The 27074-nt window shown below is 35.7% G+C and overlaps 1 protein-coding gene across 6 annotated transcripts in view; it reads left to right on the top strand.

The window, feature by feature from the left end:
* The window catches only part of Filip1 (filamin A interacting protein 1), a 174086-nt gene that overhangs the window by 125215 nt on the left and 21797 nt on the right, over window positions 1-27074 (top strand). For all 6 annotated transcript variants that reach the window (XM_046430427.2, XM_058574527.1, XM_058574526.1 and 3 more), the window contains one exon: window positions 1027-1205. In XM_046430427.2, coding sequence (XP_046286383.1) covers window positions 1027-1205 — 179 coding nt within the window. The remainder of the gene's footprint in view (window positions 1-1026; window positions 1206-27074) is intronic.

The following is a 27074-nucleotide window of genomic DNA, read 5'->3' as shown; positions in this document are numbered from 1 at the left end:
AACTGTCTCTATATAAAAAATTATTAAAAAAAAAAAAAGGACCGGGGATTTAACTCAGTGGTAAAGAGCCTCTGGGTTTAATTCCAATACCAAACAAAAACAGATGGGGCAGAGAGTGAGTACAACAGGAAACTATCAATATTGTAAGATTTAACAAACATTTACTGAACACCTAATTTGTTCTAGACACTGTGCTAAGCTCTAGAGACTAAAAAGATGATCAAGGCATGATTCTTTAAAGATCTTACACTCTGTTCAGAGAAAAAGGGAAAAAAATTGATAATATTTAAGACTGCTTTTATTTTGATCTAATCTTAAAATGATAATCACAAAAATCATTATTAATATGAGAAAAATCATTATTAATATTCTCTGTAATGTGAAACCTTAAATAATTAAATGATACATAATGAAAATGATATATATTCAAATATTCTTTTTAGTAAATAAAGTTTTTGAATTGTGAAAAAAAATGATTTTAGAGATACATACTCTCTACAAGTTCTAAAATCCTCCTTATATTTAGTGTCTCTTAAAATAAGAAGACTTTGATCCTTAATATACTTTTCCTAGAAATGCATATAGCTGCAAGCCTTAAAATAAGATTGCGACAATGATAATTACTTCCCAAAGGAGAAGTTTGGCACATGTACATGCTGAGATGTTAATTTTTTTTTTTTTTTTTGAGATCAGGAGGGATGTGATCCACCTTTTTTTTTTTTTTCAAGTACAGGATTTTGGCTATCTCATTAAAACCGTGGAAGAGTTCGTTCTCCTGCAAGTTTAGGGACCATACATGTATTTACAGAAAAAGGGCCAGAAGGACAGAAGTTAAAATGCAGCATTATCATGGCTAGTTGATGTAGTCAGTTGACACAGAGAAAATGATGGAATGGGGGAAATGGCAGAGAATACCACATTTGATGTTTTCTCCTTCAGGTAATAAATCACTAGACCAATTTAAGCCAATTATTTAGAGTCATATGCAAGTAAAATAAAATATCTTTCCCACCTTTGCCTACTCAGCTGGACAGACTTGAGGAAAAGCAGAAAGAAACCTACCGGCGCATGCTAGAGCAACTGCTGCTGGCAGAGAAGTGTCACAGGCGTACTGTGTACGAGTTGGAGAACGAGAAGCACAAACACACTGACTACATGAACAAAAGCGACGATTTCACCAACTTGCTGGAGCAGGAGCGGGAGAGGTAATGTGCACACATACTGCCAGTCACATCTGGAGGCCTGCTGCCCTATCCATCCCTCCCATCAGAGGTCAGGCTTCCAAGTGGTGGCACTATGGATAGGTCTCTGGGTGTCCAACCTCAAGCTATGGCCATAGCAAACAAGGTTCTAAATTCCAATTTCTGAATGGTTTGTTACCATAAAGAGTGTGACAGTTTACATGAATATGTTTGGAGGTGCATGAAAATAGGGTGCCACATTCCCACAAGGGTGCTAAAACCCTTAAAACCATAAAGCCAGAAAGAAACCCAGAGAGCTTACATTTGAGCTTGATCAATGAAGTATTTCTATTTGAAAAACCTTCCTGTAAATTGCCTTCTATTGAAAAAACAAACAAACAAACAACAACAACAACAACAACAAACCACACCATTTTTCAGGAAGGCAAATGCTTTAACCTAATCCTATTCATTCTTATTACCAACGTAGAAAATATTAATATTTAGATAATGACTAGAACTAACTGATTAACTTTCTATTGGTTGCATACTTTATAAAACTTTATGTAAAAACAAAGCAAAAAAAAATAGTGTGTTGAGTCTCCATGACTGTTCTTGTAAGCATTTAGTTTTCTCAAACCAAAAATTGACACACATGAAGCAGAGATTCCAAATTGAAAAACCTTTGCAATCAAGTCCTTTCTTCTTTCCCTCAGCTGAATGGTTATGTCTGTGACATTCACCATCTTTGAAATCAACAACAAGCCTGCTTGCATCTGTGTTGAGAGGGCTTGCAAATTTAGAGCCACTAGGGAATAGCTTTTTCTATTCCAGCTTTATTATTTATTTGGATATGAAGGAAAAGATTTGATTTTTGCAGAATATTTTACATATCAGAAAAAGCTACCACAGTAAGAGTAAATAAAGAATAAAGCAAAGCATGTTGTGTTTAAAAATTTTTTAAGTTATTGGTAATATTTACTTATTGTTGTATTGGGCACATCCCTTGGGGAAGGTGAAATGTAAAAGAGAACAACGGCTGAAGTGTTACATTTTATATCCCTAATTTAAGATTTTTTGTGCTTCCCTTAAGCTCTTACAAGCTAAGGTTTAGTAGTTATGTGTTTGAACAAATTGATGATCTGATTTGACATATTTGTGTAGCCAGTGAGAATAAACTCGCCACCTCAATGTCTGAGAAGTTTCCAACCCCAGGCTATGGCAAACAAGGTTCTAAAGACAATATTAATTAAATACACAATAATCATCTGGTTATATAACCTGTGTTGGAATGTGGTCAAGTAAAAAAAAGTAGGAACTTGGGCTGGGGTTGTGGCTCAGTGTTAGAGTGCTTACCTAGCATGCATGAGGCACTGGGTTTCATCCTCAGCACCACATAAAAAAATTAAAATAAAGTGTTGTGTCCATCTACAACTAAAAAAAAAAAAAATTAAGTAGGAACTTATATGATATTGACTTTTTTAAACATTTGAAATCAAATACTGCTAAAGAGTATCTGTGTGAATCATTTTTGATCACTTTGTAAACTATCTGATTTAAAACTACATCTTGTCTTTTCCATAGTTTCCCACCTAAGATAAAATCTGAGGTGGCACCAGTTCACTCACAGAGTTGGTTTAATGGAAGTGTGTGGATGCAGTGAATATTTATGGGAGCTGTTTCTTTTTCTTTCTGTTTTGTTTTCCTTTGTGTGTGTGCACTCTGTAAGAGCAACCGAAATAATGACACAAAATAGTTTTATAGTTCACCATATTTCTTTTCATATTTATTATGTGATGAATCTATGTCAGAAATATTTATTTACTAACCTAATGTTGGTTAACTTTAGATGAAAAATTCCTTTACCTTTTTTGGAGTTATTCAATTTCATCAGAACAACAAAACCACTTCCGAGCAAAGTGCTATGTTGAAAGTAGCACAAGTCCAAGTAAACTTTTCTTTAAAAATGACTTTAATAAGCTTTTGAAACTTTAATCGGTACCACTGGAATATGTTCCCAAACTTTCACGTTTTAGGCAAATAGTCACTAAAAGATCTTTGTCTCTTATTTAGCTTCCTAAACACATTAAAGTTTAATTTAGTGCTTTTTATTAGGGTGTCAATTTTTTTTTTTTTCTCAGCTCAATACCGACTCAGCTCCAGCACATACGCCACGGGTACACTCTGACACTTTGTTCTAAATTAAACGCCCCCACTAGGACCCTGATAACAGGTTGGCGTCTCTGAAATTCTCTGAGGCGTTTATGGTCACTGGCTCGCCAAGTTCCCGGGCAGCGAAGCTTTTAGGATTTTCTCAAAGGTCATGCCTGGGGTTCCTGCTGCCCTTTGGAAACTGCCCTGCTAAATCTGCTTTGGGTTAAATCCTCTTTTTGAAGTAAGCGGTCATAATTAGATCTACTTATAGGAGCTGGCAGGATGCTGACCTCGAGGCTTGCTTTCCCATGGGCCAAAGTCACTGAGGAGCTCCTACCTAGCGTCCAATGAGGACAGCGGCGGCCGCAGCCCCCGGCCTCAGCGCTTCCAGACGCTACCCGACTGCAGCACCTGCAGGGGAAGCTGATCTGCAGCTAGTCAAGAAGTGGCATTTCTGTGCACAAGTGGGAGTCCTTTTGTATCGAGTCCCAAGTCCTTTGTTTGCATCTTTGCTTTGCGCCCCTTCCTCTTCTCCCGAAAACCTTTTTGTGGGGGGAAACAAACAAACAAAACAGAGCCAAGGACTTCCCAGGAGAAACATTACCCTTTATTTCTACTGTGAGCATGAGTAAAGGAAGAAAGTGGAGCTTGAGATAAGCCTAAGTGGGATTCTCCCTATTACTCATCAGCTCCCCCCTCTGCGACTCTGCAGATTCTGTCTCCACTCTAGACTGCTTTTTGACATGGCAAAAAAAGGTGGGGGACACCCACTGAACAGGGGACTTCTTCCCCACTCAGGAGTATCTAAGCTTCTTTTTCCGTACTTGTCCTGTTCTGTCAGGGTTTCTCACTTTTTCTAGGAAAATGGTTAAAGATGGCAAAAAGGGACCCAGGCACAACATCAGAGGTAGGTGTGGATTAACAATCCAGATTCAGATATTTGATGAAACCAGGAATCCTAGGCTCTGAGTATGCAAAAGGCTTCTGAGACCAGCCCTTTTAAGTCCCTCAGTCTCCAGGTGGGAGCATTGAGGCGAGACAATTACATAGCTTAACCAAGATCACACAGTGCAGGACACTATCTAGTCCTTTTGTGCAAAAAGTATCTTGTGCAAAAATGGATTGTTTATGTTCCTTTTCTGTGTGTAGGTTCCTCCGCTCCATGTTACATCCAAACTGACACCTAATCTTAAAAGGCAGAGTGACTTTTTTTGTGAAGTTATAGGCCCCTACGTAAGCAAATGGTTCTAGACAGTCAAGGGAAAATCTTCAGTTAGCAGTCTATTAGAAGGAGCAGCTTGGGGACTTGTTTTGAAGCTGCTTTTGCATAGTATGTATATACAGAGTCTCAGTTACATTGCATTTTATTTTTGGTAGTTATGCTGGGAGGCTGATGATGCTTATGGGGAGCTAAATGAAGCTCCCCTAAACTACTTGCTATTGCCCCTGACCTTACCCTATTGCAATCTAAAAATAATAAACGCAGAAATTATTTTTCACTTTTTTAATAGTTGATAAACTCATCTTGTGCTACAGATTATACAACTAATATGTGTACTATGTTGTTCCTGGTTTCCTTTATTCTAAAGTGAACAGACTGTGATCATAAGCCATTATCATTAGATATTTATTTTTACAAATAGTCACAGCCCAAATACATAAAAATGTATTGGTTTAATTAGCATTGTTAATAATAAAGATGAAAATGTCTTTCATTGTTTTAATTAAGATTGGGTAAAGAAAGCTCCTTGTCTAAATGCTACATTTCAAGTGAAGTTGTTTGAAGTATAATTCTGAACACATGAGATCACCTTCAGGGTTTGTACTTTATTCCCTGTCTGAGCTGCAGACTTGTGATTTTAATCTTAAGCTTCACTAGGGCTGCTCCAAGAATGTCAAAATAGAGAAAACACAGTTACATCAAAAAGCAGTCTGAGACTTAAAGAAGTGTGTGTGTGTGTGTGTGTGTGTGTGTGTGTAAATGATGTGGGGGAAATGCTGTCTAAATCTATCACTGTAAATATAGATTGTAAAGCTTTTGGATTTTATAGGCTCAGCTGGGACTACATAAATAATGACATCATCATATAATCTTGCAGCAAGACTTCCAAGTATAAGTTCATTCTTTAAAAGCACAAATCAGCATCCCAAGAGAAATCCTTTAACCTGTGAAGCCCAGGCTGTAGAAGCAGGAGCTTGAGTGCAGGGGAAGCCTTCATGTCCTGAATTGGTATTTTCCTTCATGTCAATGTGAAGGGGTGTTCAGCATTTGCCTGGTGATCCATGGGAGAGTGTGTACTAGTTTTCCTACAAATGGAAATGTCCACTCAGATCTATTATTTCTGAAAACTTGATTTAGGAGACTGGAATCTTCAGAAAGATCTTTTATTTCTGTTAGTACATATTAATTATACAGAATTATGTGTTTCTTGTGGCATTTTTGTATATGCATATAACATGCTTTGATCATATCCACTCTCACATTACCCTTCCTTATTTTTCCCTCTCCCCTACCCCTGGTCCCATTCTTCTTCTCTAATAGTCTCCCTTTCAGAAAAATTCTTAATCTACTTTATAGAAAAAAATTCACATCTCCTTTCCTGGTACAATATCTTCAAGTTTCTTAGATTTAGTTGCCTTATCTCTAAAACATGTTGACAAAATTGACTTTTCTCACTGGTAGCTCAGATCACAAGGAAGCACTCTACTGAAAAAGATGGCTGATGCTATGTAAATGTCTAAGTATTATGAAGCAGAAAGTAATCAACGAGTGGAACATATCAGCAAAAAAAAAAAAAGAAGAGCCCTCTTCTCTGTTCTTAGCACTCTGCTAAAGGCTGTTCAGTAGCAGACTTAATTTTATTGACCTCCCTGATAAACTAGCATGAATCTCATTTTAATTCTTGCAAAACTATGTGTAATTGTTATCTCCATTAGCAGATAGGAAACAGAGATTAAGATCTTTCCACCAGGCTGGGGATATGGCTCAAGCGGTAGCACGCTCGCCTGGCATGCGTGCGGCCTGGGTTTGATCCTCAGCATCACATACAAACAAAGATGTTGTGTCGGCCGAAAACTAAAAAAAAAAACAATAAATAAAAAATTCTCCTCTCTCTCTTTAAAAAAAAAAAAAAATCTTTCCACCAAGGTCTCTTGCCAATAGTTAATTAGCAGAATCAAGGTTTGAAAAATAACTTATTCTGCTTCCAAGTTCTTACTTTCTTAATAAAATGAACCCCCTTTCCTCAATGCATGATGAAAGAAAGGTGACTTAGAAAAGCTAGCCAGTGACTTAGACCGCACATTGAATTCACAAACTTAACTTGGTCATGAGATATCACCTACTGGAGGGATGATTTTTAAGGAAGGATAGAAATTAGAGTTCAGAGGTTCAATGAACTAGCCTTAATTTATTTTATAGTTGATTTTGATTATGCAGGATCAAACTCCACCTCTGAATTCCTCTTATCCTTGTGATATGAAAATTCCACTTACTGTTGGAAAATGTGATGAAAATAAAGGACTCAGAGGTGATGATATATTACTTTCAGGGCACAGCTTAGGTAGATATATGTTTGTGGGGATGAGATGGCTGTGGGATGGTGTAAGAGATGTTACATCTTACTTGAAGGGACCAAGCAATAAGAGTGACTCAAAAAGATAGCATCTCAAGAGGACTGGGACATTGAGGTTAGAGGATTTGATCCTCTTAAAAATCCAAAATATTATCAGTAGGGTGAAGTTAGGAGCATGTTGTCACTCATTCTTAACAAGGTGCCCTCTGGAATGAATATGAAAGAGATCATTAAAAATGCCTTTTGAGGTTCATTTCATTAGATTCCACCTGTACAAAAATGCTGTAGATGTGATCTTTCTCCCAGGCTTCATAGCACCCTCATTCCCAAAATCATTGAACCAGCAGCCTTAGAGCTAAGACTAACATAACTTTTAAAAGGATGCCTTATAAAATGGGCTACCCAATTAATGAAAGTTTTTGATTAATTAAGGGTTATGCTATGAATTAACTTATTTTAATGCTACAGAAATATTTCTCAAATGCATTTTCCTTTCTTTTAAAAAATTTTAATCCACAAAATTGGGTTAAATCATTTTTGATGATTCGAGATCTTGTAGTGTTGTGACCTGAGTGAAATCTGTACCTCCAGCTTCAGAGCCAATTATTGGGCTATGTTTAAATATAAATGTCAGCTATGACTGCATTTTACTCTAGATTAAGATAGTGACAACATTTTCCTGATTTTAGGCTTAACCTGGCTGAGTTTTAATTAATTATATTCAACATATTTGACTTTTATAACATACCATCACCACCACCACCAAATGCAAAGGACTTGGACCAGGAAGGAGCTAACATCATACAAAGGGGAGAGGGTGGGAGGAGAAAACTGGCCACAAGAAAATTGAAAAACATTGAAAAAGTAGACTTGAGAGAAAAGTGGGCAAGAAACACAATTTACTCTTTCAGATTTTAACAAACCATGTAAGAATTATCGGATACTTAGTATTTGATCCCCTTAATTGTGCCAAAATCCTAGGAAAAGCAAGAATAATAATTAATATTAGAATTTAAACATGAGCAATAATGAAAGAGAACCCTGTAGTGGCAAGTGGTGAGGTTGGTGTAGTCTCTCTAGATCTGAACCTATCACTGAGAGAATTATTCTCTTCCAGAAAGTTTTCAAGATATTATCAGATAGATTCTGGAACTCTTAAGTTCCTGATTCACTGATGAGGTCTCTTCTGGGAAATTTAGAAAAAGTTATTTCCACAGAGTTCTTATTCTTCTTGTCATGTGACTATGTAAATGATGGTCACAGCCAGTTAGATGGATAATTTGTGGTCTCTAACTCAAGTGCCTTTAGAACCAGGCAGTAATGGAATGAAGCAGATCCAGCTCTTTAGCACACTTGGCATGAGTGGTAGGGACTGCTTGACTGGAGAGAGCATGCTTTGACTACCAGGGAAAATATTAAGTCACCTGATGATGACTGACCCCATTTTACATTGTGGGCTCAGTGTTGCTACCCTGATTTTTTGGGCAAAAGACAGACCAATTTTATTAAAATATTCCAGTGTTTCAACATTTCTCAAATGTATAAAACAATACGTAGTGAACAAACTCATCTCTTGGCCATGTTGTCTCTAAAGTGGCTAGTTTGAAACCTTTAATAGCTTAAACACAAGAGAAACTGGGGCCTATGAGGTACCTACCATGACAACTTTGCCAAATAATGTGTTCTATTTTATAGTGACCCACTAACCCATTGTGGCACACTCTTGAGGCATATGAGATAGATAGAAAGAAAAAAAAACAAGAATCCAAGATGGGAGAAATCCACCAAAACATAAAAACTCGAAGTGTCAGTAATAGTTACTCCAGGACTAGGATTACAGTGGACATCCAATTTCTGAGAAGATGACAAGCATTGGATTACTAGCATTGTTGTTGAGTTACTGGTATTTTAGGTATATGATAAATAATAATGAATAGTATCATAGTTCTCCCTGGGCCTGTTTGGCTATAGAGGCAATTTTCCATATTAATTCACTTATAGGTGTATTCTTTCTAAGAACTCTCATCTTAGGCAACCTAGGTGACTGTATTCCTTACAGCCTCAGAGACTAAGTGATACAATTATAATAATTGCTGTAGCTTTGACATTATTATTTACCTATTCTCAGTTATAAAAATTTGCTGTACAGTGATATTAATTGGGTCTTTTAACCTACTAGTTTCTGTTACTTGTCCCCTTTTGAGCAGTCAATCAAGAGAGTAACCACTTCCTCAAGGGAAAGAGTTGGAAAAAAGAGAAGTCAAGATCTTGTCTTTTGGATTTCAGAAGCAAGGATCTAGGAATAGCATTAGAAGGAATATGTAATCAAGTGTATCCAAATTTTGTTTATTACTCCTCTTTATTTCCATTTCGATAAGATTCTTCCCTGAGAGGAAAAAAATCAAGGAAACAAGGATAACTATGTCATGGGAGTGGGTATTTCAAAAGAAGGCTATGGGCTGGGCATGTATCTCAGTGATAGAGCATTTACTTAGCATCCTTCAGGGTCTGGCTTCAAACCCCAGCACCAAGAAAACAAACAAACAAAAACAAAAAGTTTTGTTCTGAGCTTTGGAGGGTGGAATGAGGCAAAGATTAATACAAATTTCAGAGAGATTTGGTATGGAAAATTTGAGACAAAAGGGATTATTAGGTGAAGCCCAAGAGTGTCTTAGTGTGCTGAACTGCCATAACAAATACTGTCCTATAGTTGTGTGATGTAAACAACAGGTATTTATTTTCTCATAGTTTTGAAAGCTAGAAATCTGAAATCAGGGTAGCAGGATCATCTGGGTCTCTGAGGCCAGCTTGACTCTATAACCTGAACAAATTGACAAATGAGAGCAGAGACCACAGTGTGCATCCCAAGAGGATGTCAATAGGGACAGACGATTACCACATCATCTCCCACCCACCTTCCAAATGGTTCCAGAAATTATTGAAGCCCTAGAATTACTTAGAAGACCATGACTTGCCAGAAGAGTCTCCAAATTTAATAAGGGAAACCTGACTTGAGTGAGCTTACCCAGAACTAAGGTAAAGTTTCTATCCTCTGATGGAATGGGACCCCATAATAGAAATTATGTATAAGAAATAAAAAAATTTTAAATAATTGTATTTCACAAAAGAGTTTAAGGCCTGCAATTAGTATTCCCTTCATTAGTAACATAATCCATATTTGAGCTGAGGAGAAATGATGTGGCATTGTGGCTGATTTTAGAGTACTGATGATGCTTACCAGTATCTCCTGAACTTCAGTCACCTCCTTCCCTGGGGTATTCTAGCTACATGATGCCAGATTCCTCAAAATCTATAACCTAGAGATAGTCATTTTCTTAGTCTTCTGCATTTCATTTGGAACTAAATAGCTGTGAATTCAAATCCTGACCTGCTACTTACTGATCTGTGACCTCAAATAAGTTATCTGACCTCTCTGATTCTTGTTTTGTTGTTTTTTTCTTCTGTTGAATGGGAATAACTGAGCACCTATATCATGAGTTATGTTCATGATATAATGAATATAAAAAAGTCCCTTCCACAAGGCATAGCATATGATGCCCAACAGTGATTCCTTCTGCCCACTTGTGTACTAAACACTTGGAGAACAACTATATTAACTTTCACTAAATCACAACTCAGACATTTTGAAAACAATGCAAAATATAGGAAAAGTAAGCTCTGTTTGTTTGGGAGCAACTGTTTTTTAAATTTAATTGTGGGTAGACTCAATAAAACTGAAACATTTAGTGAGGTCAATAAAGTAAGGTGGCAAGTTAAAAATCTACATAAAATCAATATTCAAAAATCAAGTTTTTATATTTCCACATGATAAAATTATACTAAATTAGAAATGAATTATCTAGTAATAAACTTAAGAATGTGAAAAATCTACATAAAGAAACATCTTGAATTTTATCTAGAGACATGAAAAAGACTTAGAGCCATGGAAACTTACTACGTGCTAGGACTTAACATTATAAAGATGTCAAGTCTCCCTATATTTGTAAATTTAATGTAATTCTAATAAAGATACCAAATTTAATGTGGTCCTAAAAACTCTTTTTTAATTATGGGAACTAAATGCAGTGGTTCTAAAGTTCACATAAAAACCACACAAGTAAGAATAGTTAGCAGGGTGCCGTGGTGCATGCCTGTAATCCTGGCTCTGGAGGCTGAGGCAGGAGGATTGCAAGTTCAGTCTGCCTCAGCAAAAGCGAGGTGCTAAGTAATTCAGTGAGACCCTATGTCTAAATAAAATACAAAATAGGGTTGGAGATGTGGCTCAATGTTCTAGTGCACCTGAGTTCAATTTCCAGTATGAAGACCACCCCCACAAAATAGTTAAAATTTGGGGGAAAAAAACAGTAGAAAAGTTTTCTACATGAAAGAAAAATTTATTTTAAGGCTAATGTTTTGAAATGTTACTGGTACATAAATAGATCAATGGAGCTGATAGAATTCCTAGAGATAGATTATAGTACATATAGAAATTTAATATATTTTAAAGATGGAATTCCAAGTCAATTGGAAAAGTTGGATCCCTTAGTAATGGCCATTATTATAGTCATTTTTATGTATACTGAGATAATTTATTTATAAACATGGGGAATAACTGACCATATTTTACTTAGGATCATTTTCCTCTGGCCTGATCTGGTTTCTACCATTTCAGAAGAACCATCCTCTAACAGTTTTGGTTTATGTCAGGGGAAAATAAAACATTTACTTTTTAAGTTTCCGAAGGACAGCTTAATCCTATGTAATAAAAAATTATATTTGAGAAGTAAAACATAATTTTTAAATATGTAGCTAAAAAATGATGACTTACTTTCTACAAAAAAGCAATACTGAGATTTTTAGCCACATAAAATTTTATGAGAAGTAAAATATGTAGTAACTATAAGCATCCTTTGGAAGAAAAACTCCTACAGTAATTTTGCCGAGGTCATAAATTTACTGCTTTATTTCTATAACTTCCTGTATTAAAAATTTAATAAATTAAAAAGAAGTGACAGGAGACACTTTGTATCTTTAAAAGAAAAATATATTAATCACAGTTTGGACTGGCTTATTAGAATAACATGGAGAATAACTTTCTCTTCCCAACAGCTGTAGAAAAAACAAACTGCTTTAAAAGCAGAAGAAAAGAAAAAAAAAAAAAACCTCTTCTGAAGGCTGTTACAAATTGAAGGATTTAACTGCATGTATTTTTCACAGAAGTTCTGCATACTATTTAGTGATTGAAATCCAGATATAAATTCACACATTTAGAAAAATCTATTATGGATTTACCTTATAATTTTTGGATAAAAAATTAGACTATCATGTGATACTGTAAATATATGCAAATCTAAGCTCAGGCCTATTTTTCACTGTTAATCAGCCCTAAAGAACTTAAGCAGATGACAGTTTTTTTGTTTTGTTATTTAATGTTTTTTAAATTGTAGTTGGACACAATATCTTTATTTATTTTTATGTGGTGCTGAGGATAGAACCCACACGTGCAAGGCAGGCACTCTACCAATGAGCTACAGCCCCAGCATAGATGACAAGTTTTAAGAAACACACAATGAAAATTATCAGGAAATAGGAAACAATCCAGCTAGAATGGTACTTTAACAAACACATTTTCGGTCAGTAATTATAGCCTCAGAGTCTAGCCATGTGACAAACACAAAGGCAGTGAATAACAGGACTTTGTAGTGATAGATTTTCTTTTTCAATGTTTTCTGATCTATCCATACTTCTATAGGATCACTGTACTTCAGACAATTATAATGCCAGGCAATTGAACAATTCTGAACAGATATTCTTTATGTCAAAAAATGCAAACCCAAAGTTTCCAATAGAGTTTTTGTTTTTTAACAAACTGAAGCATTATCAAAGGTATATAAATTCCAGAGAGAACAATGAATCCAAGTTGCAAAAACAACTGATTTAAAGATGAAAATTTTCAGCAACTGAGTGGGAGTTTTTGTTCCCCAAATTCTAATCTAATTGGATTGAGTTTTTAATTGAGTTAATAGCATGTTTCAACACTGTAGACAAAATCAAATATTAAAAGGTGATGTGAGATTATTCTCCAAAATGAAAAACTTTGGGAATGCTATTCTAAATTGGCAACTATTTGTCACCACATAAATACTGATACTGCCAGTGACCTGCTTCCTCAAATGTTGAAGTATAACACCAGAGAAGCATGCCAAGGCAATTGTAGAGTAGAAAGTAAGAAGCTTTATTAAAGGATAGTAAAACAGACATCTCCTAGGTGGAAGAAGGGCACTCAAAGGCAGAATCCATGGGATGAGGAAGTCCTGTCCCTTTTATACATCTAAAGTTTCCCTTGTTCTCCTTCATACTTCTCCCTTCATCCTGCATAGTGATTAGGGGATGTCTGTGGTATGGCCAGGGGGTAAGCAGGTAGGCTGGAAGGGCCTAGGTGGAATGCTAGCTGGGATGGGAGTGGCTGCCCTGGGGTGTTGATTGGCAACACTGCTCTGGAGTTGCTTCATTAACAACCTTTTTTTTTTTTTTTGGTGGGGGGGGGGGGGAGTAGTGTCAAAGGGCTCTAATCTCCCAGGGGCAGTTTCCAACTTCCCAGACTCACATCGGCCTCCATTTTCTCAATCTGATCCAATTTACCTATTCTATACTAATTACCTATTCTATACAATTTACCTATTCTATACTAATTTAACTCTGGATTCAATCCCAGATAAACATTTTTGCACAAATCCATACACCAAGAAAGAGTTAAGGAAGGAAAGTGCTGGGAAAATGTGTTGTCTCTTAATACCAGAGTGAACAAGTACATTACTTTTATATTTTTACTTTTTTTCCAGGGTAGAAGAAGGTATTCAGATTAGCATTACAAATCCTGGACTCCAGAAAGGGAGCTGGACCTTGGGAAGGTGGTGTTTTCAGTGTTTGGAGGTTGCTCCTCTCTGGCTTCTTGACCATGTGTGCACTCTTTTTCCAAGAATGCTTGTGTTTGGAAAGTACTTCATGTGGTGAAAAGTTTGAACAGAAAAGATTAATCAAAAGTTGGGTCTTTCATGCTCAATGCATAACATATTCAGCTCTTGGATGTGAACTCTTAGCCAAGAAACTACTCAAATAATATTCAGGGGCTGAATGTGAGCTTCAGCTGCAAATTTATTTAATCTTCACTCATTCTTACTGAGTTCAGAAATGCTGTACCTTAAGGATTTTCTTTTTAATTTCTACATAGCTCCTAATATCCTATAAGAACTCATTGAGAGTTATTTTATGTATTTATTCTCAAATGCCTAAGAAAGCACATATATATGACCTGAAGTATAAAGAAAACTAGAAATACTGGACTATGGCTGCTGCATATCCCATGTGCTATTTAGAAGGGAGGAATACTGCAGTCTGCTTAATTTTTATCATTCATCACAAAGTCACCAAATCTTATATTCTAATCTGTAAAGTGTTCTAATTTCATCCCAGTATCTACACTCACCGTCCCCTCTTCCAATTCTTTCTGTTTGTTTAGGTTTCTAATGCTCTCAGATTTATCTGACCTCTCCTAGATCTGTAACATACTAGAAGATTTGGATGCTATTTCTCCCAAGGAAGGAGGCATAATTGTGTGCAGAACTACTGCCCAGATTTATTTACTATCCCAGGCCTCCAGGGAGAGATCCTGAAGAACACACCCATCCCAACTAAGGAACTCAAGTGCAGCACTTCTAGTCTGTCCTTTGATGATCTTCCTGCCTGCTCACTCTATTCCCTCCACTGACACCCACCCTGTTCATCCACTCCTCAGTCTTCTGGAGAACAACTTCCTCTGCTGCACGAAGTGTCTCCTGAGATGAAAGCACAATGAATTGGCAAGCCCAGTGACGCCCACACACTGAGATATTTCCTGCTTGCCATATGCTAAGAATCTCCTCCTCTTCCTCTTCTTCCTCCTCCTCTTCTTCTTCCTCCTCCTTCTCCTCCTTCTTCTACCCCACCTCCCATTACATGATCAGTTTCAATAAGGAACAATTCTAAGAACACTTGGTTTTAAGTCACTTGGTCAGGTCATTATGCTCAATGGCAACTAGATGGATACTATTTCTAAGATCCGGTGCTCTAAAGTTATGATTGCTCTTAGAAGATCTTGGCTCACAGTGGTCATAGGATTTAGCTGGGGACCCCATAATTACAATAACACTAACCACATGCATTATATAACATTAATGCATTTCAGTTAATATATACAAAAAAGCTTAAGAAGGGAGAGGCTCTATTGGTTGTATATAATTCAAAGGAAAAAATTTTACTAATTCTCCTCACAAGAAAAATTTTATTTAACTCACTAAGTAAATTATAATGGAGTAAATGTCCATACTAGTCCAGCCCATTTGGATTTTTAATAGGCTTCTGAAACTTAATAATGGAACTCTTGGTTACTTCCTCTAAATCTATTTCTCCCAATATGGCTATTTTTGTTAAAAGTACTTTCACCTAGTTACTCAAATTAAAATCCTCGTAATCCTTAGTTCTTCTTTCATTCTTCACTTTACAAATATAACCACCAATGAGTTGTATTGATTCCATTTCCAAATTAAAATTTGTACTTTATCCAATTTTCTTCCAAATCATTGCCACTGTCCTAGTGGCAAGGTAAAGTCTTATCTAAGTTCCTCTCACATTGCTTGGCTGGGCACTACAATAGCTTCTTTGTATTGTTTCCACTCTTGTCTTCCCTGTTCCCAAGTACATTCTCTACATATTACTCATATTACTGTCAGGATAAAATCCAATTCCTTACCATCGTGTGGTAAATCAGGCCAAGTCAACTTTTCTGGTTCCAGTTGTCAGATCTTATTGAAAATATTAGCAACTCATAACAAATAATATGTCCCAATGAAAACAAATCTCTAACTAAATTTTGCCACCCGTACAGTTTTTAGCAAGCAGTACATTTATGCTTGTTCTTTGTCTCATAGAAACAACCACAAATTCCTTGCATGAAAGTTCAGTGACACAGTAATATATAGCTTTTATCCATAAGGGATTGGTTCCAAAAATCCCCAGTGGATGCATAAAGCCACACACAGCATATGTATATACACATACCTTTGATAAAGTTTTATTTATAAATTAGGCACAGTAAGATATTAACAACAATAACTAAAATAAATAGAACAATTATAATTATGATACACTCTAACAATGTTATTTAAAATATATGGATTTTTCTAATTTTCTATTTAATATTTTTGGACTGTAGCTGATCACTGGTAACTGAAACCATAGAAAGCGAACATGCAAATAAGAGAGGACCACTGTAGTGGCTATGTTTCTGGTTAGATTAGGGGATGGAATCTTCTAAGTTTTGGGGCTAAATAAATCGAGGCCTGGACCTGGAGCAATGTTCCTGGAGCAGCCTTTCTGGAGTCTCTGGCCTCTATTCTTGGCATGGCTTGTTCATTCTGACCCTGTAGCCTCACTTTTCACTGCTTAGAGGAAAGTCTCTATAGAGCAAGCCCCCTGCCCATAGTCATTCCCTTTGAACAACACTGCCTCTTTCTCTAGGGTGCTTATCACCATCAGCACAGGAACCTTGTCTATCTTATTTACTCCATATCCCCAGTGCCCAAGACAGTCCCTGGTTCTCAGTGGACAACCAGTTAAAAATTTGTTGAATGAATGAATGAAACGTACTTCCTGAATATAGAAAGACACAGAAAATGTGATTCCTTCCCCTCAGAGTCTAATAGTAGGACATTTTCTAGATACTGTGACTCTAGAGAAGCCTATTTTTTTTTTTTACCATTTAAATATTTCTTCTAGTTTCCAATAGGCTCCTAATTTGTCAGTTAACTAGAGAATGTTAATTCATTATGATAAATATGACCATTTTAAGTGAGCTTTAATGGGGGTTTAAATTAATCTCAAATGTAGTTGTTTAGTGGTATTAAACAGGGAGGAAAAACAAGTCTGATTGACATTCATGGTATTTTTTAAAAAAATTTTTCAAAGGTAATAAAACATTTCCTCTTGCTATTATCATTTATCTCTAAGTATTGATTTTATATGGTTTTTGAACATAATCAATGCCTCCCTGGGACCATAACTCAAGTTTGAATTATCAGAAGCAAACTGAATGCAAGACTTCATTTGCATTGTAATCAATCCTAACCCCTTAATTTCCTCTTTATCATAAGGATTTATATTGTCTATGTCAAAATTAGAACATTAATTTGTACTTTTGCAAAATGCTATCATCAAAATTAACAAACTGTGAATAAAAATATTATTATTTGTTGTGGACCCACTTTATGTTTGACTCTGTGGCCTTTATTTATTTTATTTAATTCTCATAACAAGTCTGCAAATTAAAATCCATTTCCTTTTTATGCAGTTGAGTAAACTGAAGCCAGAAGAGTTCTAAAAGATACCCCCAGTTATCTACTAAGGAGTTGCCACACCCAGATTCAGCCATCAATGACCAAGATCCCACTCTCTCCCAACACCAGTGCAGCTTTGCATACATCAGGCCATGGTGGAGATTCTTCTTTTGTGTTCAATTTCAGTCTTCCCATCCATGTTAAATAAAACAATGAACTGATTAGTATCAGTAATTTTACCTTATCCATGAAAATTGCTGTATGTAACCTTTTATCAAAATGACAATAATCAAAATACATTTATTCAGTACTGCAATCTTGAAATACTCAGTTTATGCTATTAAGAAGTCAGAAGCCAGTTGCAGTGATATACACCTGTAATTCCAGCCACTCAGGGAGTGTAAGACAAGAGGATCTGATGTTGGAGGCCAGCCTGGGCAATTTAGTGTGCCACTATCTCAAGAAGAAAAAAAGGAAAAAAAAAAAATCAAAAAGCTTGGGGAGATGTAGCTTAGAGGCTGGCTTCAATGCTCAGTACTGCCAAAAAAAAAAAAGGCATGATGGCATGATTGAGCAAAAGGGAAAAATGAGTGAAGGAATGTAGGGAAAACAATGATTTTGATCTCAAACTTATTTTTTCTTCATGTTCTTTTCTATGCCATAACCCAGCAGCTTCTATTTATGTAATATAAAAGATATTTGGGGGCTTAAAAATGCACTGTACACAATTTTATTAGCTTTAAAGTTATCTAGACTAATATTTTAACTTTGTAATGAAAGTGGAATTTCATAATGTATGTATTATACATATTCTGTCTATATGGGCTAGGAATAATTATGCTGGATCTTTTAATTTACCTAATGGCTTTTGGACTGAATTTATCACTCAGGAGGTAAGGAAGAAAAGAGGGAAGAAAATAAAGGGTGGGAGGAGAAAAAGAAGAAGAGAGAAAACTAAAGGTGCTAGAAGATTTTGAAAACATCCTGCAGGAATGATGACATGGATACTTACTGAAATTTGGCTGAACATATTCACCCATTTTGTTTGTATGGAGAGTATCGGTTGGTTGGTTTTTTTCCCCACTTAAAAGTCACTTTTAGGGGAAAAAATTCAGGCAAAACCATTTTTAAATGATCTTTAAACTAAGGTATTTGGCATTCTGTGGTCCACACTGTAGTGTTTTCATTTAGATATACACAAATGCACAGGCAAGTTAGTGGAAACATGAATTCTGCCCTGTAGCTGAATCCAATGAGGCTCTAGTGGGATCCCTATTTAAATTGCAGTGTGTGCTGAATAGAACTGGACAAGAGTTTAGCTAGTTTGAAAAATCAGGAGTGAGGCCCATTTGACATTTTATGCATATCTTTTCTTTATCTCATTCTTCCTCTCCAACTTCACCCCTCTCCCCAGTGCATTTTCCTCAGTGTGGAACATAATTCCCGTTCACTTGCCGGCTTCTTAATCGCTGCCTTTCCCTTCAAGTCCAGGGCAGCTCCACCCCTTCTCACAGACCAAAGTAAATCTGCACAATAATGAACCATATAAGGGAGGAATGACATCATCAGTTAGTGGTCCCAAGCTGTTTTGCACAACATTCACCTTTCATTGTTCTGATGACAGGGCTGGAATGTGACGGTTAATTCCCCATGGAGTAGGGGGCTGAGCAGGGCCTGCTGCTGTTGAACAAACTTCAGTACCCCCTTATAAAAAACAAAAACAAAAACAAAGCTACTATGCTTCCTAGTATTAAGGTAAGGAAGTCAAGATCTATTCCGATTTAAGGAATGTTTGGTTGCTCTCCTCCATGAGCATTTCATTTGTTAATAGGCTTACTTGGCAGTGAGCTCATTTCTAAGTGTTATTGCAAAGAGCATCTTGGAAGCAGGGTTTGGACATTCGTAGTGTCCAGTCTTCTGACAAGGGCTGTAAGGACTCCACAACCTTTCAGCTTGCGGCTACAGGTTTTACCGAGTGTGGATGGTGACAACCCTTGAAAATTACCAGCTTATTGTGATTGTCACTGATGCCTTGGAATCCTTGACTGCAACTGACCAACATGCACCTTTTGGGTATGAGGAGTGCTCCTGTTTTTCTGTGGAGGGGAAGAGTAATCTCATTCTGCAAAAACCTTGGGGAGTTTGTATCAGAACTGAAAAAAAAATCTCTTCCTACCATTAGTCCAACTATTTGTGTTCTGAAGACTTTTCATAGCCTTTCTATGTACTATAAATATATTTTCTAATTTATGGTTTCTTGATAAGCAAAAACTTATTTGAGGTAAAATACTGTTTTCAAAAATTTTTTTTTATGTTGTTATGTGGATTTTCTTCAGATCTCTTGTATATGTGGAAAAGTCCTGTAAAAGTTGGCAATGAATTAGAATGCATAGTGATCCAAAGAAAGCCCTGTTGTTCTGAAACACTCAGTGTGGCAGTGATAACAAGAATACTAAAGCAAATAGGAGGTTTAATTTCAAAGTGGTAATTAAAGTTCGGACTATGTTAAATAATTGTGTAAAAAGTTCAACTTTAGTAGTTTTTCAAACTGTCAGAAAACATTGTCTGAGTTTAGCAGAGTGATCAAAATAATCAGTTTGTCTTTACTGCTCTTTTGGATTACAAGGGGCATGAATGTTTCACAGCAAAAACTTAATTTCACTAAAAACAAATTTTTACAGTATGATTTCAGATTCCTATAACTCATTTTAAAGAAGTCTGAATATAAGGGCAGATGGCATCGTTGGTTTTCATTGGTATAGATTTAATTTGTGTAACACTAATTGTTAATAATGTTTTGTCTCTGGGTTTAAAGTGGTGAAAATCTTGAGTTCAACTGGGATGAAAATCTTGAGCTCACTACTTTTATCTATCTGGATTCTTAATTCCATGTGACTGGATGAACTTCTGTTTACTTGTAAAACCTAATATCTTTTCTACAACTGAAGGGTGTTCACATTTCTTCTTCCTCCTCCTTCCTTTTCTTTCTAAGATTAACAGTAGTCAAGATGAATACAAAATTAAGTCTGGGGTTTTGGAGTTTGCTTATTATTGTGACTTTTTTTTGGCATATCTTTAAAGTTGTTCCCAAACTGGGTTAAATAATTATTAGATTATTAGGCAAATTTAACATAACATAAGCTTATAGTTAAAACATTTTAAAAAGTCCTTTAGATGCAATGGCAATAAGTTCTACTGCCATTTTAAAGAGGGAGAGGGTTACTTTTCTGAGTAAATAAATGTATGGAAATTCACTACTATAAGCAATTTATGTACTTGAGTAAATTTGCTATTTAACTTCATGTCTGTTATTTTAAATAAATCTTATTCATTAAAATATTTATCCAATAAACAAATTAGATAAATAGTATCTTAATATAAAGTTTTACAATAGGATATATATATTACAGATACAACATTTTTTATACCTTTATTTTTATTTATTCATTTTTATGTGGTGCCAAGTATCAAACCCAGTGTTTTGCACATACTAGGCAAGTGCTATACCACTGAGCTACAACCACAGCTCCACAAAAGGATATATTTTGATACCAGGAACTCCCATAATGTATTGTACACAGTACTCTATAAATGCATGTACAGAGTTAAAGGAGGCATCTGATAACTTCCTGGATTATCTCAACTTGTTTGAATAGTCTTAGGAAATTTCACTCCTGTTTCAGGCTCCTCCCCTCATCACCTGTGTGATCCCAAGTACATCCCTCAGAGGAGGCCCCTCCACTTGCCTGTGGGAGAACATCCTCAGACCGTGATGTCAAGAAACCTACCAACCTACCTGTGTCTACACATCCTCCCTCCTCTCTGGCTTCCCTAAGGACATACCTTCATTTGACTTATTTTGTGAGGGAGAGCTACCTGTGGTCACACACAAGTGTCTCCTAGATGGAGCATTCAAAATTTAGGTGTGATGAACCTTGGCAACCCTTCCATGGGAATGGGAAAGGGAAATCCTCTTTGGGGCAGGGGGGAAGATGTAGGGGCCACTGGGAGGGAGAGCTCCAGGTCACATGCTTGGATGACAAACTTATACAGTTCATATTTTTTTCTGTTCCTCATGAAACATCAAAAAGAAAGAATAATACCTGCTTTCTTTAGTTTTAAAACTATTCATTGGACCAATGTGAAAATGTCTGTAAAGGACTTTGAATGATTTAGGAAATATGGAAACAACAAAAGACATTTATTTCATTTTTGTTAATAATGTGTGGGGAAGCATATACAAACTGAAGTTGGAAGGATGAGAAAGAAGCCAGTAGGACTCTTGTGTACTGTTGTCCAGTCAGTTCAACCTGCTATAACATAGACGGGTGACTTATAAACAGAAATGTTTTTCTCACAGTTCTGGAGGCTGAAAGTCCAAAACCAGGGTGCCAGCATGGTCAGATTCTGATGTGGGCCCTCTTCCTGGTTTTAGATGACTCTTTTTTCTTTGTATCCACTGAGGGTCCCTTTTTCAAGGGCACTAATCCCATTCATAAGGACTCTACCCTCATAACCTGGCACCTCCCAATGGCCCACTTTCTAATACCATTCCATTGAGGATTAGGATTTTTGAATTTCGGGAGGTATGACACAAGTATTCAGTCCACTGCAGTTTTATAGGTGGTAGCTTGTCAGAGCTCCTGAATCTGAAAGATAGGAGTTGAAATTCAGTTTTAATTCAGTACATCACCCAAGATACCCCAACCTGAAACTAGTTCCACAGAAAGGGGACCTTTATCCAACTCTCACAAAGGTGCCTTATGGGCTGTACCTTGATAGCATGAGTATTGGGAATAGTTGCAAAAACCCCTAGCAAGGACTTCCTCCATGCACATCCCCACACTTGTCCCTCAGTAGTCTATACTTAAAGCTGTATTTAAATGGCACTTTTTTACATTATCTTCTAATATATCTTTTTTATCACTAGCCTCTTGATTGACAGCAAACAATCAGAATAGGCTAACAATTTCTATGGTTTTATATGAGAAAATAACTACCTATTCCCTAGACATTTTTACTATGATGAAGAGCTATTTACTAGCAGAATACTAATTGATTTAATTTTAAATATGGCATTTATCAATTTAAATCAGCATGTTACTAGACTTTCTTGAGGACTAAATTAGTATTTTACAATGGAGTCTGGCTGCCACCCACTGTTTGCAAACATCTATGGAACGTGCTCTCAACTGGTAATAGTAAATCTCATAATCTTCATCAAGGATAATTTGTTATTAGCCATGAGCTTTTTTTGGTTTTCATTTGCTGCCATCTGTGCATTTTAAAGATAAATTGCTATGGGTTTAACTTTATAATCAGTTCAGTTTTGGATGAGTTATTGGGCTAACCACAAATGGTCCATAATGCATAACCTTGTTTATAATTTTCAATGAGACCTATGTCATTAATATGCCTATTTCAGAGCAGAATTATATATAATTCCCCTAAAATCAGATGAAGAGTAAAACTTCATTTGTGATAATCTGCCTGAGATTCTGATGTGTTTGGTATTTGCATTACTTGGACTATGCTAATGAAGCAAATGTAATGACATCATTGGATTATTTTAAAATTTACAGGATATTATTCTATAATGTAAAATCACGAATATAATTGCAAGGTCATCTCTGATGAAGTGAAAGCAGTTCACAAAAGCTACTGGCAACAATTTGACTAGTTTTATTGTCTTGTCTTTCACTTTTGTAACATCAAGTTTGTTTTCAAAGTGGGAAAGGGTGTGAGAGGCCTTCTGCCCCCTTGGCTTGGGGCTAAGGTAAAAAAAAATTTAGATCAGATACTCTAAAATACCATTGGTATTCACAAGAGGGGAAGAGGAAAAAGTGCATAATGGCTTTTGTAAACTCATCCTCACTACTCTAGAAATGTAAAACAAAAACAAAGTTAAAAAGTTTATGTCCTATTATGAAGGATCTACCACTTCTTTAAATACAAACACACACACAAAATTATTCTTTAGCACCCAATAATCAGATTGCATCTAGGGTGATACAGTGAGACTTGCACCTGGGATACAAATTTAAGGGGATGCCAAAAGAGTCAGTAGTCAAGATATATTTTAATGTGCTATTTTAAAAAGTTAGAATTAAAGGAAAATATCAAAATTTCAAATAAAAATAGGATCTGACTCTGCAGCTAAACAACTGAGACTCATCCATCTCTCCTTAAGTCTAGTCCTGCACAATATATTGGGGATATTAGATAATTTCTGGATAATTATTATAAAAGTCACTACCTTTAGGAACAGAGATGATTTATTAAAAAGTATTACTTCTTCCTGAGTGATTTGATAAAACCATGTCCTATCATGTCAACAAGCTGCTTAGCTTTGCACTGTGTTCTAGTGGGGAGAAAATTCATTGTGACTGAAGACTTCAAATTGCATGCAAGCTTGCCTCTTTTGAGGTTCATTCATCTTTAATTACTGTCATGCCCTTTCTAGTTTTAACCTGTCCCCTTTCTCAAAAGACAGAGAAACATACATACCAGGATTGAAGAACAGTGTGCTGAGAATGGAAATTGGTATGGACTGGCTGAGAAATAAGCCTAGGATGACTTTTCAGTGACATCAGTATATCAAAATGGGGTCTGATGGATTAGGATGGTGACAAGTGACAACATATTAAGGAAGCAAAGACACAATTGCTTTTCTGGGACTAATGCTGACAAATGTGGAGGAATGATTAAAAAGTGGAAGTGTCAACAATGTTGGGGAGATAGATTCATAAAATCTCCCACCAATTGCTTTCCAAAGAAGAGAAGTGGGTATGACTAGAGGAAAGTGTGCACCCCTGAAGCTTAAGGAACACAGATGGACAACTGTTCCAAGTATGGTGGTCATCAAAAAAATGCAACATTCGGATAAGGTTAAAAAACTCTTACTTCCTCTTTCTTCCACCCAAAAGTTTGACCTTAGACTTTTAAAAGGAAAGAGATATTAACAAGTATCTGTAGAACAGAACATAGTAAGGATATTTTCTCTAACATAAATTTGACTAAGCATCAAATGAATTCCAATAAGGAAGAAAAAGTAAGAGTCTCTACAAAGTCAATTTTGTAAACATGGGAAGGAATGAAAGAATCACTAACAATCACAGACAAACTTGAGAGTTACACAACACTGTAAGATAAGTAGTAATGTGGCCAGAGACCAAAGGAGCTGAGACTTGGGGGAGAGAAGAAAGTTGAAGATTCCAAAAGGGGATTAAAAATTTTTCATTGTGGAAAATTTCAAACATTTACAAAGATGGAAAAGTATAATGAACTATCACAAAGAGAAATAAACGACTCAATAACAACATCTCCTATCATAAAGGGAAATAAATGACTCAGGCAATACTTAGCTTTGGTAATTAACTCATGATCAGTCTAATTTCATCTATTCCCATTCCCTTGGATTATTTTGATATAAATCCCAGATAAATCATTTGATTCGCAAATATTTCAATATGTATTTCTAAAAGACATTAAAATATTGTTACAATTCATTATCAAACCTAAAATTTAATAATTCCTTAACATACATTTTCCAATTGTATCATTTTAAAAAGTGTGCATAAGAATCCAAAAGATAATTGGTTGATATGTCTTCTAAATTTCTAATTTATAGATCCTCAGCCCTGCTCTTTGTTCATCCTGCAATGTATTTATTGAAGAAACTAGGTTGTTCATGATGTGCAGTTGCCCACATTTTGTATTTTTCTGATTCATAATGGTTATGTCATTTAGCAGTTTCTTGACCCTCTCTTTCCTATAATCTAGTAATTAGTTACAGTTAATTACTAATTACTATAACTAATCTAGTAATTAGTTATAGCTAATTAGTTACAGCTTGATATGATCAGGTCTAATTTTTTTGGCAAGAATATTTTATGGGTGGAGATGGGTACATATGTATATAATGTCTGGAGGTCTCCTTTTCAAAGACATTGATGAGCAGTATCTACATCCATTATTTTTAGTATTGTATAATTACTTTTTCATTTATTAATACTGGCATACTATCAGTTTTTTCTTTATTAACTGAACTGTGGCTAAAAGAAAAACCAAAGAGCTTTAAATTAAGAGGAAGCATGTTAATAGCTCTTGTGTGTGTTTAATATCATTAAAATATTGATCCAATTCTGCATGTTTTCTATATCCATTTTCCTGTTTCTCCTTCCATTTCTAAGCAGATTGATATGATCTAATTTGCCCCCCCCCCTGTTTTTTTCTTTCACTTTAGGATCATCCAGGCTTTTTGGAAGATAAAACACTGAAGGGCAGGAGTAGAAGCTGGGAGTCAGATTAGGGGGCTTTAGCAATGGTGGCTTGGGCCAGGGTGATAGGAATGGAGGAGGTGAGAAGTAATTGATTTGGGGATGTAATTTGATGATAGAATTGACATAATTTGTTGAGAAACTAAATGTAGGGATGTGAGATAAATAAAGGACTCAACAATGACTTTAAATTCAGAACATAAGCAACAGGAAGGACTGGTTGTATTTGATTGCCATGAGGAAGATGTAGTTAGAACAGGTTCACAAGGGAAGATTGGGAGCTCTGAAGAAGTAAAGAATGAATAGTCCAGTGGGCTCAACAGCTAATTGAATGACTTCATCCATGCTACTGAATGGATTGATGTCAGCAGGAGGGAGATCTTGAGAGTGTTTTGAGGGCTCTGTGCATTGACCTGTCTTGTTATTAATGATTGGGGTCATTTGACCAGTGACACAATGCTAGGAATAAGCTGAAATGTTGTATGAAAAGAGTCCAAAGGGGATCTTGACAAATCTAAGATAGATTGAACCATGCAAGATGAAGTTAACCTAAGTATTGTAGATGTGAACTGTCTAGCAAACATATCTATTTGAGGAATAGCATTGTTAGGAACAAACAATATTTGTTCAAATATACAGGTTTTTTTTTTTTTTTGTACCAGGGAATGATACAAAATCCCAATCTGCTCTTCATAGCTATGTTCCTTTAATTAAATCCAATGATATCCCTTATTACAAAATGGTACAGTATTGCCTTGCTTAAAGGATTATTGTGAAAATTAAGTGAAATAATAAGGCACTTAACATATCATATAGGGAAATTTCTTTTTATCCTTTATTTATTTATTTAGAATTAAGTATTAGCCAAAATTAGAGTTTCAAATGAGCTTTTAAGAGCCTCTTGAATAATATTAAGACTAGAAATTCTCTAGGACCTGAAAAATCTGTTCCCCGGAGACAGATTTTCTTGTCAGTAGCCCCCAATGCCACCTGAAAATGTCAGCTCCCTTTTTCTCATCTTCCCCATTTTGCTTTCACCTCCTTCAGCCTTATTACTAACCAATTTTATGGTTTCTATAATATTTAAGTCACTCTATTCCTCCATGTAATAAGATGATTAATAAAGTGCTCTTTAACATATGTAAGAACAACACTTAATTAAGCTATTACAGTATTGTTCATGTGAGTTTATAGGATTTGAAAACTATCTTTCCCTTTCATTTTAGAGAAGAAGTCATAATGATTTTTGGAAGCTGTGTTTAATTAAGAGATATTTAGCTACAGCATATGTTCTATAAAACAAATTCTATAAAAAATCTTAATGACATCATCAGAATCATTTCTATGGTAATTATCTGGAAATGGCTCTAATTATAAATATCATCTATAGCTATATCCAATCATTTCTTACATAATGCAATGTGAGATAAATAATATTTACTTGACTAACAGTTAATATAGTCATAAGTGTGGAATGAATCAATTCAAATAATAAAGGTGTGAAGTACATTGAAA

This window comes from Marmota monax, unplaced genomic scaffold (assembly GCF_021218885.2).
Source record: "Marmota monax isolate L192 unplaced genomic scaffold, Marmota_monax_Labrador192_F-V1.1 WCK01_AAM20220418_F8-fsc00227, whole genome shotgun sequence".
Taxonomy (NCBI): Eukaryota; Metazoa; Chordata; class Mammalia; order Rodentia; family Sciuridae; genus Marmota; species Marmota monax.
This window is presented reverse-complemented; position numbering and strand designations above follow the sequence as displayed.